Genomic DNA, 15,986 nt, shown 5'->3' on the forward strand with positions numbered 1-15,986 from the left:
GCCTCTGGTTATTTTCTGCAGAAGGATGTACTAGTCCGTAGGTGAATTCTGCAAGGGTTGGACTGTGTTGGAAGTCCAGTTGTCCAGATTGTGGTTCCAACTAAATACCGTGACGAGGTGTTGAAGTGTTCTCATGACAAATCTGGGCATTTGGGAGTGACGAAGACTTATAATTACATCTTGCGCTACTTCTTTTGGCCACGTCTTAAGCGTGATGTTTCAGCTTACATTAAGACCTGCCATACTTGCCAAATTGTAGGTAAGCCAAATCAGTCTATTAAACCTGCCCCACTTTGTCCCATCCCTGCTGTGAGTAACCCATTTGAACATTTGATCATTGACTGTGTGGGTCCTCTCCCTAGATCAAAATCTGGTTCAGAGTATCTGTTGACTGTAATGTGCCAGGTTACACGTTATCCTGCTGCATATCCACTGCGTACCATCACAGCTAAGTCTGTGGTGAAGGCTTTGACACGGTTTATTTCTATATTTGGCATACCGAAGATTATTCAGAGTGACCAGGGATCAAACTTTTGATCAAATCTATTTGCACAAGTTCTTAAGCTGTTGAATATTGTACATAATAAAGCCTCTCCTTATCATCTAGAGAGCCAAGGTGCTTTAGAGCACTTCCATCAAACACTGAAGTCCTTGTTACGTGCCTATTGCACCGAAATGAGGAGTGACTGGGAGGAAGGTTTACCGTGGCTTCTGTTGGCAGCGCGAGAAGTGTGCCAGGAGAGTACTGGGTTTAGCCTAAATGACTTGGTCTTTGGCCACAAAGTTCAGGGACCATTGACAGTACTGTGCAATAAGTGGTTGTCAGGTGAACCACCAGTGAACTTGATAGATTATGTTAATGGTTTTCGGCACAGACTGTATGTGGCAGGTCAGTTAGCAAAACAGAACCTTGAAAAGGCTCAGGTCAAGATGAAATATTTGTATGACCAGCGTTCTGAAGAGCAGCAGTTTAGTGCGGGTGACCAGGTTTTGGCTTTATTGCCGATTGCAGGGTGACCGTTCCAGGCACAGTTTGCTGGGCCTTACACCGTGGTACAGAAACTGTCTGAACAGAATTATCTGATTGCTACCCCAGATCGCCGGAACAGAAATCAACTTTGCCATGTTAATTTGTTGAAACCCTATCATGTTCGTCCTTTATCCGTTGGTCTGTCAGGCTCTCTCATTTCTCCTTCCACATCGAGTCCAGGGTTGACTGCTTGTACAATGGCGCAGTCAGATTGTGGGGGGGAGGATGTGGCAGCACCTGATGATCCTTTATTGCTTGGTCGTCTGAAGAATTCAGAAACTCTTCAGAGCTTGGATGTGCTGTTGGGCCATTTGCCTGCTGACAGATGTGCAGAACTGTCTGCATTAATTAAAAGGTATCCAACCTTGTTTAGAGACACACCTTCTAAAACAACTTTGATGGAGCATGATATTGATGTGGGTGATGCAAAACCAATCCGGCAGAGGTTTTACAGGGTCTCTGAGGAAAAGAGGAAAATAATTGATAAGGAAGTTCAGTACATGTTGGAAAACAACATTGCAGTGCCGTCGTCATCAAGCTGGGCTTCCCCATGTTTGTTGGTTGAAAAAGCTGATAAATCACCACGTTGTTGCACAGACTTTCGTAAAGTAAATGCAGTGACCAAACCCGATTCCTATCCCTTGCCTCATATTGACGACTGTATTGACCAAGTTGGTGCAGCAGAATATGTGAGCAAGTTTGATCTGTTGAAGGGATATTGGCAGGTGCCACTGACTCCCAGAGCTCAGGAAATATCTGCTTTCATCACACCATCTGGTCTTTATTCATATACAGTCATGGGTTTTGGTTTACGCAATGCTCCAGCTACATTTCAGCGACTCATGAATATGGTTGTTAATGGGCTGAAAGGCTGTGCTGTTTACCTAGATGACATGGTGGTATATAGTAGCACTTGGGAGGATCATCTGGATCGTATTCGCACTCTGTTTGAACGACTAGTTTGAGGAAATCTGACTATCAACCTGGCAAAATGTGAATTTGCAAAAGCAACTGTGACCTATCTTGGTAAGGTTGTGGGCCAAGGTTATGTGAGGCCAGTTGATGCAAAGGTGTTGGCCATCAAAGAGTTCCCTGTTCCAGTAACCAAAAAAGAACTCATGAGGTTTTTGGGTCTGGTCGGTTATTATCGCTGTTTTTGTCGAAACTTCTCAACAGTGGTTGCTCCTCTGACTGATTTGTTGAAGGCCAAAGTAAAGTTTATTTGGTCTGCAGCATGCCAGCAAGCTTTTTGGGATGTAAAAGCTTTACTGTGCTCTGAACCTGTGCTTTTAGCACCTCGTCTGGATCAGCCCTTCAAGCTGTATGTGGACGCAAGCCACATTGGTGCAGGTGCTGTTCTAGTCCAAGCTGACAAGCAAGGTACTGAACATCCAGTTAGTTTCTATTCCAAGAAGTTCAACTCCCATCAGCTAAATTATTCGGTCATTGAAAAGGAAGCTTTGGCATTAGTCTTGGCCTTGCAGCATTTTAGGGTATATTTAGATTCTGCTCGGCCAATTGAGGTATTTTCTGACCATAATCCTCTCACTTTCTTGAACTCATTGCAGAACCCAAATCAGAGGCTCATGCGGTGGGCCCTCTTTTTGCAGCCTTACAATTTGGATATCCAGCACATTAAGGGCAAAGATAATGTCTTGGCAGATGCTTTGTTCCGTGCCCCTTTGTAACCAGCAGCTTCACTCCTCATATGCTTTAAAGTATGTCCTCTCCAGTATCGTTTTCCTTCCTCTTAAATTGCTCCTAGGTACCAAGGTTGCTGAGGTTGGAGTTGAGCTGAAGATGACTTTTGAGCATACAAAAGGTGTTGAAAGTGAGGTTGCATGTGTGTGTATATATGTTATGGATTTAATATGTGCATGTTCTTCTAGTTGCAAATTCATAATGTAAATGTGTTTGCCAATTCAGGGTGAGACCCTGTTCTATGGGGGGAAGTGTGACGGCCAGTGGGCTGGCGTGTTTTGCTTTTTCTTTTACCTGTTTCTTGCAGGTAGGTGGAGCTGACCAAATTATTGATGCAGCACACCTGAGAGGCCAGTCCCCGTGTATATAAAGACACCTTGACTGAACCATAGGGGCTGGCTTTGGGCTCTGTCTGGCACCCATCATGGAAGTTTCAGTTATGGCTGTTATGTCCTTTAAATGGTCTTTAAGTTGCTTTACCTAATTTCATTAAATATGTCTTACAGCCTTTAAAAGCCTGTGTGTGGTCTCCCTCTTGATTGTCACTTCCTATGAGCCGGAGCAGATTTTGCAGGTCCAGGGAGTTTTCGTGAGACGTGATCAGATGAGCACTTTCATCATCCAAGATCCTCTGAGGGACTCGGCCAAACACACCTTCTGAATCTGGAGTACGAAAAGAAATGCAGACATTTCAATACAGTGACAGATAAAAAGAGCACTAAATACAGTTTATTAGCAACCTCAAATGTGTAGCACATCAGTTAAACAGTTCATCTGTCACTTTAAGACCTGACAGGCATGCAGTAGAGTCTACCTTGTGTTTGTTCAGGTGAAGCAAACTTAACTGGTCGCCCTAGGAAGAGGTGGAGGTCGTAGACATAAGGCATTTCATCAGGACAAATCAGACTATAGGCTGTGCCACTTTGGCCCGCTCGTCCCACACGCCCCAATGGGAAAAAATAGGGGAAAAATACACGTAATGCTGGCCTAATCATTTCAAATTAAAGAAGCTGAATCACTTTGTTCCTTCTGCATACAGCTGCTCACCAACTCTGTGCAAGAAAAGTTTGGCCTTGGAGGGGAAGTTGTAATTGATGACATTATCCAGCAGGGGGATGTCTATACCACGAGCAGCAACATCAGTCACCAGAAGCACCATGGCTTTCCGATGCACAAATTTCCCAGTGTTGATCTTCCTGGCAGTCTGATCAAGGGCACTGTAGATGTAGGCACACTCTAAACCTTCTGTCGACAGCAGCTGGACATCAGGGGGAAAAAAGAAGAAGTCAACTAAAGCTCTAGTTTTTAAAACAATATTTAACATTCTCACAAATTTAGGCTACACTGTTATCTTACCTCCTTTAGGTACTCCACATGGTGTTTGGTGGCAGCAAAGACCACTGTCTGTTCCTGAGGCTTCACTACATTCCTCAGGAGGTGGAGCAGCAGAGCCGGCTTGTCATCCACACGCAGGTGGAAGAATGACAGCTGATGAAAGTTAGAAGAAATGAAAACATGCTCAAAGCCATGGAAACATCAGGTGACTGTAAGGACTTTTGCTTTGGGCTTTACATTTAAATCATTCAACATTTCTGGGAGAAGAATACAAAATGTTTGAATAGCAAGTGTCTGAAGACAGAGCAACAAGTAGAAAGACCAAGACACTGACACAGTAGCTGATTTAACATAAGTTAGCATGTAGAGTAGATGCAATAATCCTGTACTGAGGTTGTAATAAATAATGCAAAACCTTCCATCTAATTTCTCAGATTAAACAAAAGGTAAATAAAACAAAAGCAAATTCTGCCTTTTTACCTTGATCTGATCACTGAGCTTGGAATCCACATCCAAACGAATCAGTACAGGCTCTGTCAGGCCTGAGAAAAAAGTTTAGGATTATTTGCCTTTAGATGCTAAAACATATGGAAGCTAAGTTGAATGAATATGCTTTATGATGAGAAAATAATCCAGAAAAACTTTGAGAATCTACACCGTGGAGGGTTAATTTATTAGATAAATGTCTACAGAAAAAAGAAATTGATCTCTGTATATATACACGTGTATACAGTGGGGCAAAAAAGTATTTAGTCAGCCACCGATTGTGCAAGTTCCCCCACTTAAAATGATGACAGATGTCAGTAATTTGCACCAGAGGTACACTTCAACTGTGAGAGACAGAATGTGAAAAAAAAATCCATGAATTCACATGGTAGGATTTGTAAAGAATTTATTCGTAAATCAGGGTGGAAAATAAGTATTTGGTCACCTCAAACAAGGAAAATCCCTGGCTCTCACAGACCTGTAACGTCTTCTGTAAGAAGCTTTTCTGTCCCCCACTCGTTACCTGTACGAATGGCACCTGTTTGACCTCATCATCTGTATAAAAGACACCTGTCCACAGCCTCAACCAGTCACACTCCAAACTCCGCCATGGCCAAGACCAAAGAGCTTTCGAAGGACACCAGGAAAAGAATTGTAGACCTGCACCAGACTGGGAAGAGTGAATCTACAATAGGCAAGCAGCTTGGTGTGAAAGCTTGGTGTGAAAAAATCAACTGTGGGAGCAATCATCAGAAAATGGAAGACATACAAGACCACTGATAATCTCCCTCGATCTGGGGCTCCACGCAAGATCTCATCCCGTGGGGTCAAAATGATCATGAGAACGGTGAGCAAAGATCCCAGAACCACACGGGGGGACCTGGTGAATGACCTGCAGAGAGCTGGGACCAAAGTAACAAAGGTCACCATCAGTAACACACTACAACGGCAGGGAATCAAATCCCGCAGTGCCAGACGTGTTCCGCTGCTGAAGCCAGTGCATGTCCAGGCCCGTCTGAAGTTTGCCAGAGAGCACATGGATGATACAGCAGAGGATTGGGAGAATGTCATGTGGTCAGATGAAACCAAAGTAGAACTTTTTGGTATAAACTCAACTCGGCGTGTTTGGAGGAAGAAGAATACTGAGTTGCATCCCAAGAACACCATACCTACTGTGAAGCATGGGGGTGGAAACATCATGCTATGGGGCTGTTTTTCTGCCAAGGGGACAGGACGACTGATCCGTGTTAAGGACAGAATGAATGGGGCCAAGTATCGTGAGATTTTGAGCCAAAACCTCCTTCCATCAGTGAGAACTTTGAAGATGAAACGAGGCTGGGTCTTCCAACATGACAATGATCCAAAACACACCGCCCGGGCAACAAAGGAGTGGCTCCGTAAGAAGCATTTGAAAGTCCTGGAGTGGCCTAGCCAGTCTCCAGACCTCAACCCCATAGAAAATCTGTGGCGGGAGTTGAAAGTCCGTGTTGCTCGGCGACAGCCCCAAAACATCACTGCTCTTGAGAAGATCTGCATGGAGGAATGGGCCAAAATACCAGCTACTGTGTGTGCAAACCTGGTAAAGACCTATAGTAAACGTTTGACCTCTGTTATTGCCAACAAAGGTTATGTTACAAAGTATTGAGTTGTATTTTTGTTATTGACCAAATACTTATTTTCCACCCTGATTTACGAATAAATTCTTTACAAATCCTACCATGTGAATTCATGGATTTTTTTTTCCACATTCTGTCTCTCACAGTTGAAGTGTACCTCTGGTGCAAATTACTGACCTCTGTCATCATTTTAAGTGGGGGAACTTGCACAATTGGTGGCTGACTAAATACTTTTTTGCCCCACTGTATACACACACATATATGTAAGTGCATGAATGGCTTTTATGCCCTGTTAAAAAGTCCTCCGGCCAGGGCATGCGTTACCTACATGGGAGGAGCATGATTCCCCCAGAGGCCAAATCAGAGCGCTCACCCGTTCTCTCCTTGCTGTGGTAATTAAAAGTGTAGTCGGCGAGTAGCGCTGCTGCAAGCAAGTTGTGGACTTGAGTTGAATCGGACTAAGGCGGGCAAGTGTGCGTTCATAGAACCAGTAAGTCACGTTGGGAACGTATTTTATTTCTGTTACTGTGAATGTACCAATGTAGACATCTGTTACTATTGCCTTGAGTTAGCAGCTATGTTGTAGGAATAAGTAAATAGTAGCCTGGCTCCACAGGATATTCCTCATTTCTAAGTTGCTTCAGTTATTGTGGAGAGTTAATGTTCCCAAAGATTTTACCTGATGGAGTAACTAAGTTAGCATACGAATCCGTTCTTGTTCAGAAAGCCTGCATACACATGGCGGCCTTTGAGTGAGCAATTGTGTCCACTAGAGGGTGGTGTTGACTCACAAATGAAGGAATTGACCTAAATTGATTATGATTCTGTGTTTATGCCATCCTGTTATGTTATTACTCTAAGCTCTGTTTCTGGTATCAGGATCTGCCCCTTTGTAATCTGGTATGGTGTTCTCTGTAATACTGAAGTATGAGAAATGCTAGACAAGAGAGATGTTTATGTTATTTCTTATTTGTATTAATTACAGAATCACATCCTTACTTGCCAGCGAGAGTGTGTGTTCGATGTGGGCTCGTGGCAAATAAAGTTCTTCCACTCTGACATCATTCCCCGTCTCTGACCGGATGTTATTACCAGGGAACAGTACCGAAACCCGTTTCAGAGATAGTGGTCCAGGGCGTCCACTATAACAAGTGGTCCTTCCAGACGGATTGATCCCTGTAATAAAAGCATGGAAGAACAGCGCACCAGGAGAAACCAGGCTCTTCCTGTCACGGACCCGGCTCTGGGGACTCGGGGTCCGTGGGCAGTGGGGACTAGGATTATCATTATTGTTATTGTTATTTGGTGTGTTGTCTGCACTGCCCCTGTGCACATCTGTATGTAGGCAGGTGGCTGTGTTGCCTTTCTTCCGTGGCCAAGTTACAGGCACCTTCAGCCCTGGGGGCGTGGCCTGACTTGAGGCCTGGCCACACCCGAAGTCCTTGCCGCACACCTGCTCCTCATCTGGGCTCGTCGGTGGAGCTATTTAGAAGAGTGATGGAGCTTCCACCGACGCTGGATTATTACGTTTGACTACACGTCAGTCTTCGAGCATAGTCAAGTGTTAGTGTATGCCTGCATGGATACAGTGTGTAACGGCTGCCTCTATTGTTTTCCCCTCAGGAGGAGTGTGGGACGAGAAGGAGCAGTGAGCACGGGGAGTGCAGGGACACTGGGGCAGAGAGCACTACACGGGGACTTTTAGGAAGAAGACACTACACGGGAGTCTGGGAAACTGGGGATTTATTGTTGTTTATTTCACCACCTTGTAAATAAACACTGTTGCACTGAAGAGTCCGGCATTTGGGTCCTATTTCCCCATCTCCCCACGGTCTGCCCCACAGACCGTGACACTTCCTGCCCACCTTAGAGGATATGACTTAAGTGACTATCTCCCCCGGAGGGATATAATACTCTTCATCTTTGCCTGACTGCCTCTTTTTCTTGGTCTTTGGTCGCTCTTCGCCATCTTCCTGCTGACCTCTTCTTTTACCACCTACCACCTCTGAAAACACCCCCTGGTGGAAATAGAAAGAATTACATGGTACAAAGTGACAAAACATGATACAGAGATCCTACTATCTTCTTCTTCTAGTTTGTATACAACATCATCTACATCAAAACTGCACTTTATTTTGCTTCTTCTTCATCAGACAGCATAAACAACTTTCTCATTTTGACTCAAATATTGGTTTTGAATGAAAATGAGGAAACAATCCTGGGTGTTTATTCAACTTGTGAGCAGGTTTTCTAATCCACCGTACTATTATTATTGACACTAGTACACTGTTCGTGCTGCTGGCAAACTAATACACTCAAGAACATATAGCAAAGCTAAAAAGTGAAAAGTAGGTCTTGCCTATATAAATAAACATAAGACAGTTGTGAGACTTTGACATAGTAACATCTGCAGTAATATTTACACCTGTGATGACATCTCACAAGCATTAGCCTTATTTTGAAACCAAGATTGTTTACACAGAGTTTGTAATTGCAGAGAAATGCTCCATTTATTTTGGTCATTTCATTTTTGAGCAGGAAGCTCACCTTTTTTGTTATAGCCTTTAGATGAATAGAGAGTTTTTCAATTAAATACATATTCTTTAAATAATGTTCCTGATAGGTTTGTAGTTTAAACCTATTCGCTGGAACGTTGAAGACAATATAATTACACAGCAAAGCAAGACACGAAGTAGGCAAAGTTCTTCATGTTTCTCGTGCACGGGAGAGAACCGGACAAACGCCGTTCCTTCGCTTGGCCCCAGTTGCTCTCGTCCGCTCCCCCGTAACACTGCTCTTTTATTGAGGTTACATGAATATGCATAGGTTCATTAACATACGCCGCCTATATACAAACAAAGAGTACCTTGCCTGTGTGTGTGTGTGTGTGTGTGTGGTCAGAGTGTGACCCCATAAATGACTTCCCTAAACCTACTGGTCTGGAAAGTCTAGCACTTAGCCTAAAACAGATATAGCCACGTTTATCCTACCATAAAACAATAAAACAAGGTACGACCTCTTCCCATGCTCCCAGGATGTAGGTGTGGATTCCAGAACACTCTGGAATGCACACCAAGCCTTTGCAGCCTGCTAAAGATCACACATCCTATCACTACACAATTAATTATACACCTCTAACCATATATAAGTAGATATTTCTAAGCATAAATGACAATCAACATTACAAAACCTAACAGTTCCCTCTTATAAAAAGTAGGATTATTTAAAAAAAAAAAAAAAAAATGTATTATACCTCTATTACTTAGAAAAAAAACTTTTTTTTTTCTGTTGTCTGTTATATAACATTAGAGATGCTCGTGGCAATTCATTTCTTAATCAGCTAAACAGGTCAGTTAAGAAACAGTCAAATATTAAGTTAAATTTGAAAACGGTTTAAAAAAAAATATCCCCATTCCAAAATGTCACATGACAATCTCATTGGCTCACGGAGTTATGATGTCACTACACTTTGATCCTTTGAAGTTTGTCCTTAAACAGGGGTGAGAAACAACAATTTGTAGTTCGTGTCTTCGCAGCATTTGTGTTTGCAGCCTTCACACATTCACCACAGAAACTTTTGGAAAACTTTTCAGAGTTGTCGTTTACAACCTTCAACATGTATCCAACAAGACACCAACCAAGGCAAAAAGATTACGCCGCTTCTCCTTCCTGTCGTGGCCGGCCAAATGACCTTTTAGCCATCCAAAGGGCATTACATGACAGTAAGAAGGAAAACTACCATCTCCAGAATAAAATTCAACAGATTGAAGAAGAGAAACTTCAACTGCAGGAGAAGTGTAGACAGATGGAAGCGCAAAATAAGAACCTGGAAGAAAGACAACAACGCCAGCCCGACATAACAATTATTAATGAGGGCTGGGGAATCAAGTTTGGACAAGCACGAGAGCAGATTGTCTTCCTAATTAAGGAAAACAAGCAAAAGAGCGCAGAACTAAAGGAGATGTCCAACCAGCTTAAAGACAGCAAAGCTACTGTTGAGAAGACAGAATGGGATCTCCAATATATGGACCAAAAGAATCGGCTGCTCCAAACAAACTTCGATGAAGCTGTGAAAAAAAACAAAGAAATCCTCCAACAGAAGGAAGAACAGGAGAAAAAGCAAAGAGACATGGAGCACAAACTCAAAGTCACGGAGGAAAAATACAGGATGCTGAAAATAAAGATGGATGATGAACTGCGCAAAAATAAAGACCTCCTTCAAGAGAAAGAGCAACAGCAAAACAGATTGAAAGAAGAGAAACGTATTGTCGAAGACTTTGAGGGTAAAAATCTAAAACTGCAACAGTTTTGTAGTGAACTGAAGGACAAAACAAGTCAACTAGAAGGGGAAAAAGAAAAACTGGACAAACAATGCTCACACATGCAGAAAAGGATGGGTCAAATGGCGAGAAACAACTCCGAGCTCACTAAGGGGATATTGTTGGAATACAACAACTTGAAGCGCAAACACACTGAAATGCAAGTGGAAAAGCAGGAACAAGACAACATACATGACGACCTGCAGCGTACGCTCCAAGATATCCACAGAAGAAATGAGGAGCTACAGGACATGTACAAAGAAGTACAACAGAGAAACGCAGACATGCACAAGGACAAGATAATGCAGGAGGCAACATCCAAAGAGCTCAAGGAAAAGCTTGAAGAAAAACGAGCAACACTGGAAGAGGTGGAGAAAACATTCAAGAAGCTTGAGATACAAAACGCAGAAACCATCGATGAGTTGAGAACCCTCATCCTGGAAAAAAAAGCTCTTGTAGAAAACTGCATGAAAAAGAAGAACAAACGTTTCCGCTGGCCCTGGAGGAGAGACTCTACTGCTTCCTCACCTGGTGTAGCCTCGTCTTGCTCCACCTCTGTTCACCTCCCCAACCAGTCCCGGCAGTTGACTGTCCCCTCCTGAGCCTGGTTCTGCCGGAGGTTTCTGCCCGTTTAAAGGCAGTTTTTCCTCCCCACTGTCGCCTAGTGCGTGCTCAGAGGGGATTGTTGGGGTTTTCTCTCCTCTATCTTGTTTCTTTATTTACTTGTTAACTTTTTGTTCTTACTTCATTTTACCTCGTTTCTTTATTTACTTGTTAACTTTTTGTTCCTACTTCATTTTACCTCGTTTCTTTATTTACTTGTTAACTTTTTGTTCTTACTTCATTTTACCTTGTTTCGTTATTTACTTGTTAACTTTTTCTTTTTCAACTTATTTATAAAACAATAAACAATTGAATTTATCCTTTGAGTATTTTTCATCTAATCTTTTCATCTATAACTTTTTCAAACATTCATATCTGTCGTTTATCTCCTTCTTGAAACCTCATAAATGGTGAAGGAAAAATCCTGGAACATGGTTTGAAACACTGAAATTGTTTCAGCTGAAACCGGCAAAGTCATACGTGTGTGTGTGTGTGTGTGTGTGTGTGTGCGTGTGTGTGTGTGTCACAGGTGACACGGTGTCACTGGTTAGGTCATCATGTTTAGGCTCATTCACTCGAAAAATTATTTAGGCCGAATCTTTAAAACTCTATCATTGCATACACATTTTCAATTCATTTCAATCACACAAATGCAGAAATAATTATTTGCAGTATCTTATCTGATTTCTTTTGAGAATGTCATGCCTGATCATTTGCACCCACACCACAAAAAATGGGGGCAAAAGGGAGGAGATCGCATTTAATCGGTTATAACAAGAGGTCAGAAATATAAGTGCTGCAGAAACCTCTGAATCTCAGCTATAATCTCATGTAAACCATTTCTACAATCGCCAAACAAAGCGAAGTCACCAAACAGTTAAAAGAGCAGATACGTCACCATGAATCTGTGGACAGGTAATATCCACATTTTAATTTATGATTTACTGGAGTTCCATGTGTGCTTGATCCTTAATGAAACTGATGTAAACCTGCAACTACAGCGATCCAGAGAAGAAAGAAAGAAGCAATACTTCACCCATGCTTACATTTAAATCACTCTCATCCTTTTCTGTGATGTCACAGTCAGCAGTAGTGGTGGGGTTGGTTGGCTGCTGCAGCCTGCTTTCTGCAGCTCGGTCTTCTCTCTACTTGCTGAATTTGTCCACTAGCCGAGTGTCTTTAGAGCGTTTGGCCCGCATCACCTCACTGGCTGGTGTCTTACTACTGGAGTTGATTTCGAAGATGGTCTATTTCAGGAGAGAATTATATGTTTCTTTGCTTACTAGAACACTTTTTACCAGAAAATGCAGCGCTGTGATGTGTCTGCATCAAACTCACCGCTTTGGATTTGTAGCTCTTGATGGCATCGACTATTTGAAGGCACTCCAGTTCCATTTTTTCCAGACCACACCCTGAAACAAATCAAATTGTCTTACCTAACTGCCATCAGTTCCTCACTACTCCTTTTGATTTTCTTCATAATTTCTCTCTTCTTTTTATAGTTTATCCTCCTTTGAACTTACCAAGTACTGGATGGACACCCATGCTGGACACATCTGTGTTTTTAACCCGTCTGATGGACTCCGGCGAGGGGTTTGGCCGTGACTTGAGGTACTGCTTGTAGGCGTTCTCTGAGACACGGAGCAGATTTTGCAGATCCAGGGAGTTTTCGTGAGACGTGATCAGATGAGCACTTTCATCATCCAAGATCCTCTGAGGGACTTGGCCAAACACACCTTCTGAATCTGGAGTACAAAAAAGAAATGCAGACATTTCAATACAGTGACAGTCAAAGGAGCTTGCATAGAAAAGCGTCTGGACTTCTTTAAGTTACTTGAAGACGTTTCACCTCTCATCCGAGAAGCTTCTTCAGTTCTAAGGTCAAATGGTGGAGAGTCCCAGATATAAACCTGGTGGGAGTGTCCCCCCACAGAGGGACAGAAGGACCCCCTGATGATCCTCTAATCGCCTGAGCCAAGGTGTGGAACTGGGTGTGGGTCCCAATCAGCCAGAGTTTCGGGTGAGTTCATTGTGAAACCTGGCCCCACCTTATCATGCGAATTCCTGAGGTCAGATGGCCCAGGGTGTGAGTGGGCGTTAAGGCGTCTGGGAAGGGATCTCAAAACTGGATTATAGATGGCAGAGAGTTGGTGTTGTAAACCACCGCCTCTGTTCAAAGATGGTCGCTCACAGTGGACATAGATGGCTTCTTTCACTCCTCTTTCAAACCATCTGTCCTCTCTGTCCAAAATATGAACATTGGCATCCTTGAAAGAGTGACCTTTGTCCTTAAGATGCAGCTGGACAGCTGAATCTTGTCCTGTGGAGGTGGCTCTTCTGTGTTGTGCCATGCGCTTGTGAAGTGGCTGTTTGGTCTCTCCAATGTAGAGGTCTGGGCATTCCTCGCTGCACTGTACGGCATACACCACATTGTTAAGTCTGTGTTTTGGCGTTTTGTCTTTCGGGTGAACCAGTTTTTGCACATTGAAGAGAATGGCAACCTCAACATCGAAGTTTACCGGAAGCCCCCACACACGGACCAGTACCTCCTGTTTGACTCCCATCACCCTCTGGAACACAAACTTGGAGTAATTAGGACCCTACACCACCGGGCAGAACATGTTCCCTCTAAGCCTGAGGGGAAAAAGAAGGAACACACACATGTAAAGGAAGCACTCAAAACGTGCGGCTATCCTAAATGGGCGTTCTTAAAGTCAGCAAAGAGGCACAGAAAAGAAGATCAGACACCAGCGAGGGAGGATAAGAAGGACAGACGCAACAACATTGTCATCCCCTATGTAGCCGGTGTATCAGAGAAACTCAGGAGGGTTTTCTCCAAGCATGACATCCCGGTGTACTTCAGACCCAGCAACACACTCAGACAAAAACTGGTTCACCCGAAAGACAAAACGCCAAAACACAGACTTAACAATGTGGTGTATGCTGTACAGTGCAGCGAGGAATGCCCAGACCTCTACATTGGAGAGACCAAACAGCCACTTCACAAGCGCATGGCACAACACAGAAGAGCCACCTCCACAGGACAAGATTCAGCTGTCCATCTGCATCTTAAGGATAAAGGACACTCTTTCAAGGATGCCAATGTTCACATTTTGGACAGAGAGGACAGATGGTTTGAAAGAGGAGTGAAAGAAGCCATCTATGTCCACTGTGAGCGACCATCTTTGAACAGAGGCGGTGGTTTACGACACCAACTCTCTGCCATCTATAATCCAGTTTTGAGATCCCTTCCCAGACGCCTTAACGCCCACTCACACCCTGGGCCATCTGACCTCAGGAATTCGCATGATAAGGTGGGGCCAGGTTTCACAATGAACTCACCCGAAATTCTGGCTGATTGGGACCCACACCCAGTTCCACACCTTGGCTCAGGCGATTAGAGGATCATCAGGGGGTCCTTCTGTCCCTCTGTGGGGGGACACTCCCACCAGGTTTATATCTGGGACTCTCCACCATTTGACCTTAGAACTGAAGAAGCCTCTCGGATGAGAGGTGAAACGTCTTCAAGTAACTTAAAGAAGTCCAGACGCTTTTCTTTGCAAGCTCCTTTGACTACGATGACCTGGATGACTGAGAACCTTCACAGACAATACAGTGACAGATAAAAAGAGCACTAAATAAAGTTTATTAGAAACCTCAAATGTGTAGCACATCAGTTAAACAGTTCATCTGTCACTTTAAGACCTGACAGGCATGCAGTAGAGTCTACCTTGTGTTTGTTCAGGTGAAGCAAACTGAACTGGTCGCCCTAGGAAGAGGTGGAGGTCGTAGACATAAGGCATTTCATCAGGACAAATCAGACTATAGGCTGTGCCACTTTGGCCCACTCGTCCCACACGCCCCAATGGGAAAAGACAGGGGAAAAATACACGTAATGCTGGCCTAATCATTTCAAATTAAAGAAGCTGAATCACTTTGTTCCTTCTGCATACAGCTGCTCACCAACTCTGTGCAAGAAAAGTTTGGCTTTGGAGGGGAAGTTGTAATTGATGACATTATCCAGCAGGGGGATGTCTATACCATGAGCAGCAACATCAGTCACCAGAAGCACCATGGCTTTCCGATGCACAAATTTCCCAATGTTGATCTTCCTGGCAGTCTGATCAAGGGCACTGTAGATGTAGGCACACTCTAAACCTTCTGTCGACAGCAGCTGGACATCAGGGGGAAAAAAGAAGAAGTCAACTAAAGCTCTAGTTTTTAAAACAATATTTAACATTCTCACAAATTTAGGCTACACTGTTATCTTACCTCCTTTAGGTACTCCACATGGTGTTTGGTGGCAGCAAAGACCAACACACCAGTTATTAAAGCCATAAAGCCTTTGAATGAAAACAAATGCTGTTGTTACAGTGATGTACACTGTCTTGTTGGTATATGTATGATTTCTATACATTTTACGTCAGATAAAAACTTTGTTTGCAAGATTCAGATAATTATTTAATAAAAGCTAGATATTTTAAATGAGAATACGAAAGAAAAGTATTTCCTTGTGCCCCCCTCTCCCTGTTAATGCCCTACCTGCCCCCCTGGCAAAACTTTGCTAGACCCGCCCATGCACAGTTACCAGCCTCAGCTACGTAGAAAAGGATCCTGGTGTTATTTGTTTCTCAGAAACAGTTCATAACTTCCCTTCAACTCATTCATATCAACTAAAAGGTAAACCTGTTTCTCCATCACCTGTTCAGCTCTGATGATTCAGTAAGGACATCTCCTGGTTTCATCTTCATGTTTCCCTCTCACCAGATAACCAAACTGACAACATGACCAGCAGCTTTTACAGCTGTGGCTCCAGCAAACATCAGCTGATACTAGAAATTAATATTAAATAAATTGTAACGACAGCTGATCAAGCTTTAACGTGCTGCTGTTGTT

At 43.3% G+C, this 15,986-nt stretch overlaps 1 protein-coding gene and 2 pseudogenes across 3 annotated transcripts in view; 1 reads left to right on the plus strand and 2 right to left on the minus strand.

Annotated features, from left to right (window-relative positions):
* Positions 1-7,971, minus strand: part of LOC146522100 (ATP-dependent RNA helicase DDX54-like) — a 15,633-nt pseudogene extending 7,662 nt beyond the window's left edge. Inside the window, exons 1-8 of the transcript XR_014873117.1 lie at positions 7,957-7,971; positions 7,756-7,840; positions 7,168-7,650; positions 4,547-4,608; positions 4,088-4,219; positions 3,782-3,989; positions 3,546-3,680; positions 3,285-3,394 (exon numbers count right to left, since the gene is read on the minus strand). The product of XR_014873117.1 is annotated as an ATP-dependent RNA helicase DDX54-like (transcript). The remainder of the gene's footprint in view (positions 1-3,284; positions 3,395-3,545; positions 3,681-3,781; positions 3,990-4,087; positions 4,220-4,546; positions 4,609-7,167; positions 7,651-7,755; positions 7,841-7,956) is intronic.
* On the minus strand, positions 7,649-13,416 carry LOC146522101 (ATP-dependent RNA helicase DDX54-like; annotated as a pseudogene). Its single transcript, XR_014873082.1, has 4 exons — positions 12,614-13,416; positions 12,429-12,502; positions 12,137-12,337; positions 7,649-8,186 (listed from the first exon to the last, which is right to left on the minus strand). The product of XR_014873082.1 is annotated as an ATP-dependent RNA helicase DDX54-like (transcript).
* Positions 9,449-11,254, plus strand: LOC146522102 (uncharacterized). The gene has a single exon (XM_085153885.1). It carries the CDS (start codon positions 9,785-9,787, stop codon positions 11,087-11,089), a length of 1,305 nt encoding a protein of 434 aa, XP_085010011.1. The 5' UTR covers positions 9,449-9,784; the 3' UTR covers positions 11,090-11,254.
* Positions 13,417-15,986: the final 2,570 nt, after the last annotated feature.

Source organism: Neolamprologus multifasciatus, chromosome 3, assembly GCF_963576455.1.
Source record: "Neolamprologus multifasciatus chromosome 3, fNeoMul1.2, whole genome shotgun sequence".
Classification (NCBI taxonomy): domain Eukaryota; kingdom Metazoa; phylum Chordata; class Actinopteri; order Cichliformes; family Cichlidae; genus Neolamprologus; species Neolamprologus multifasciatus.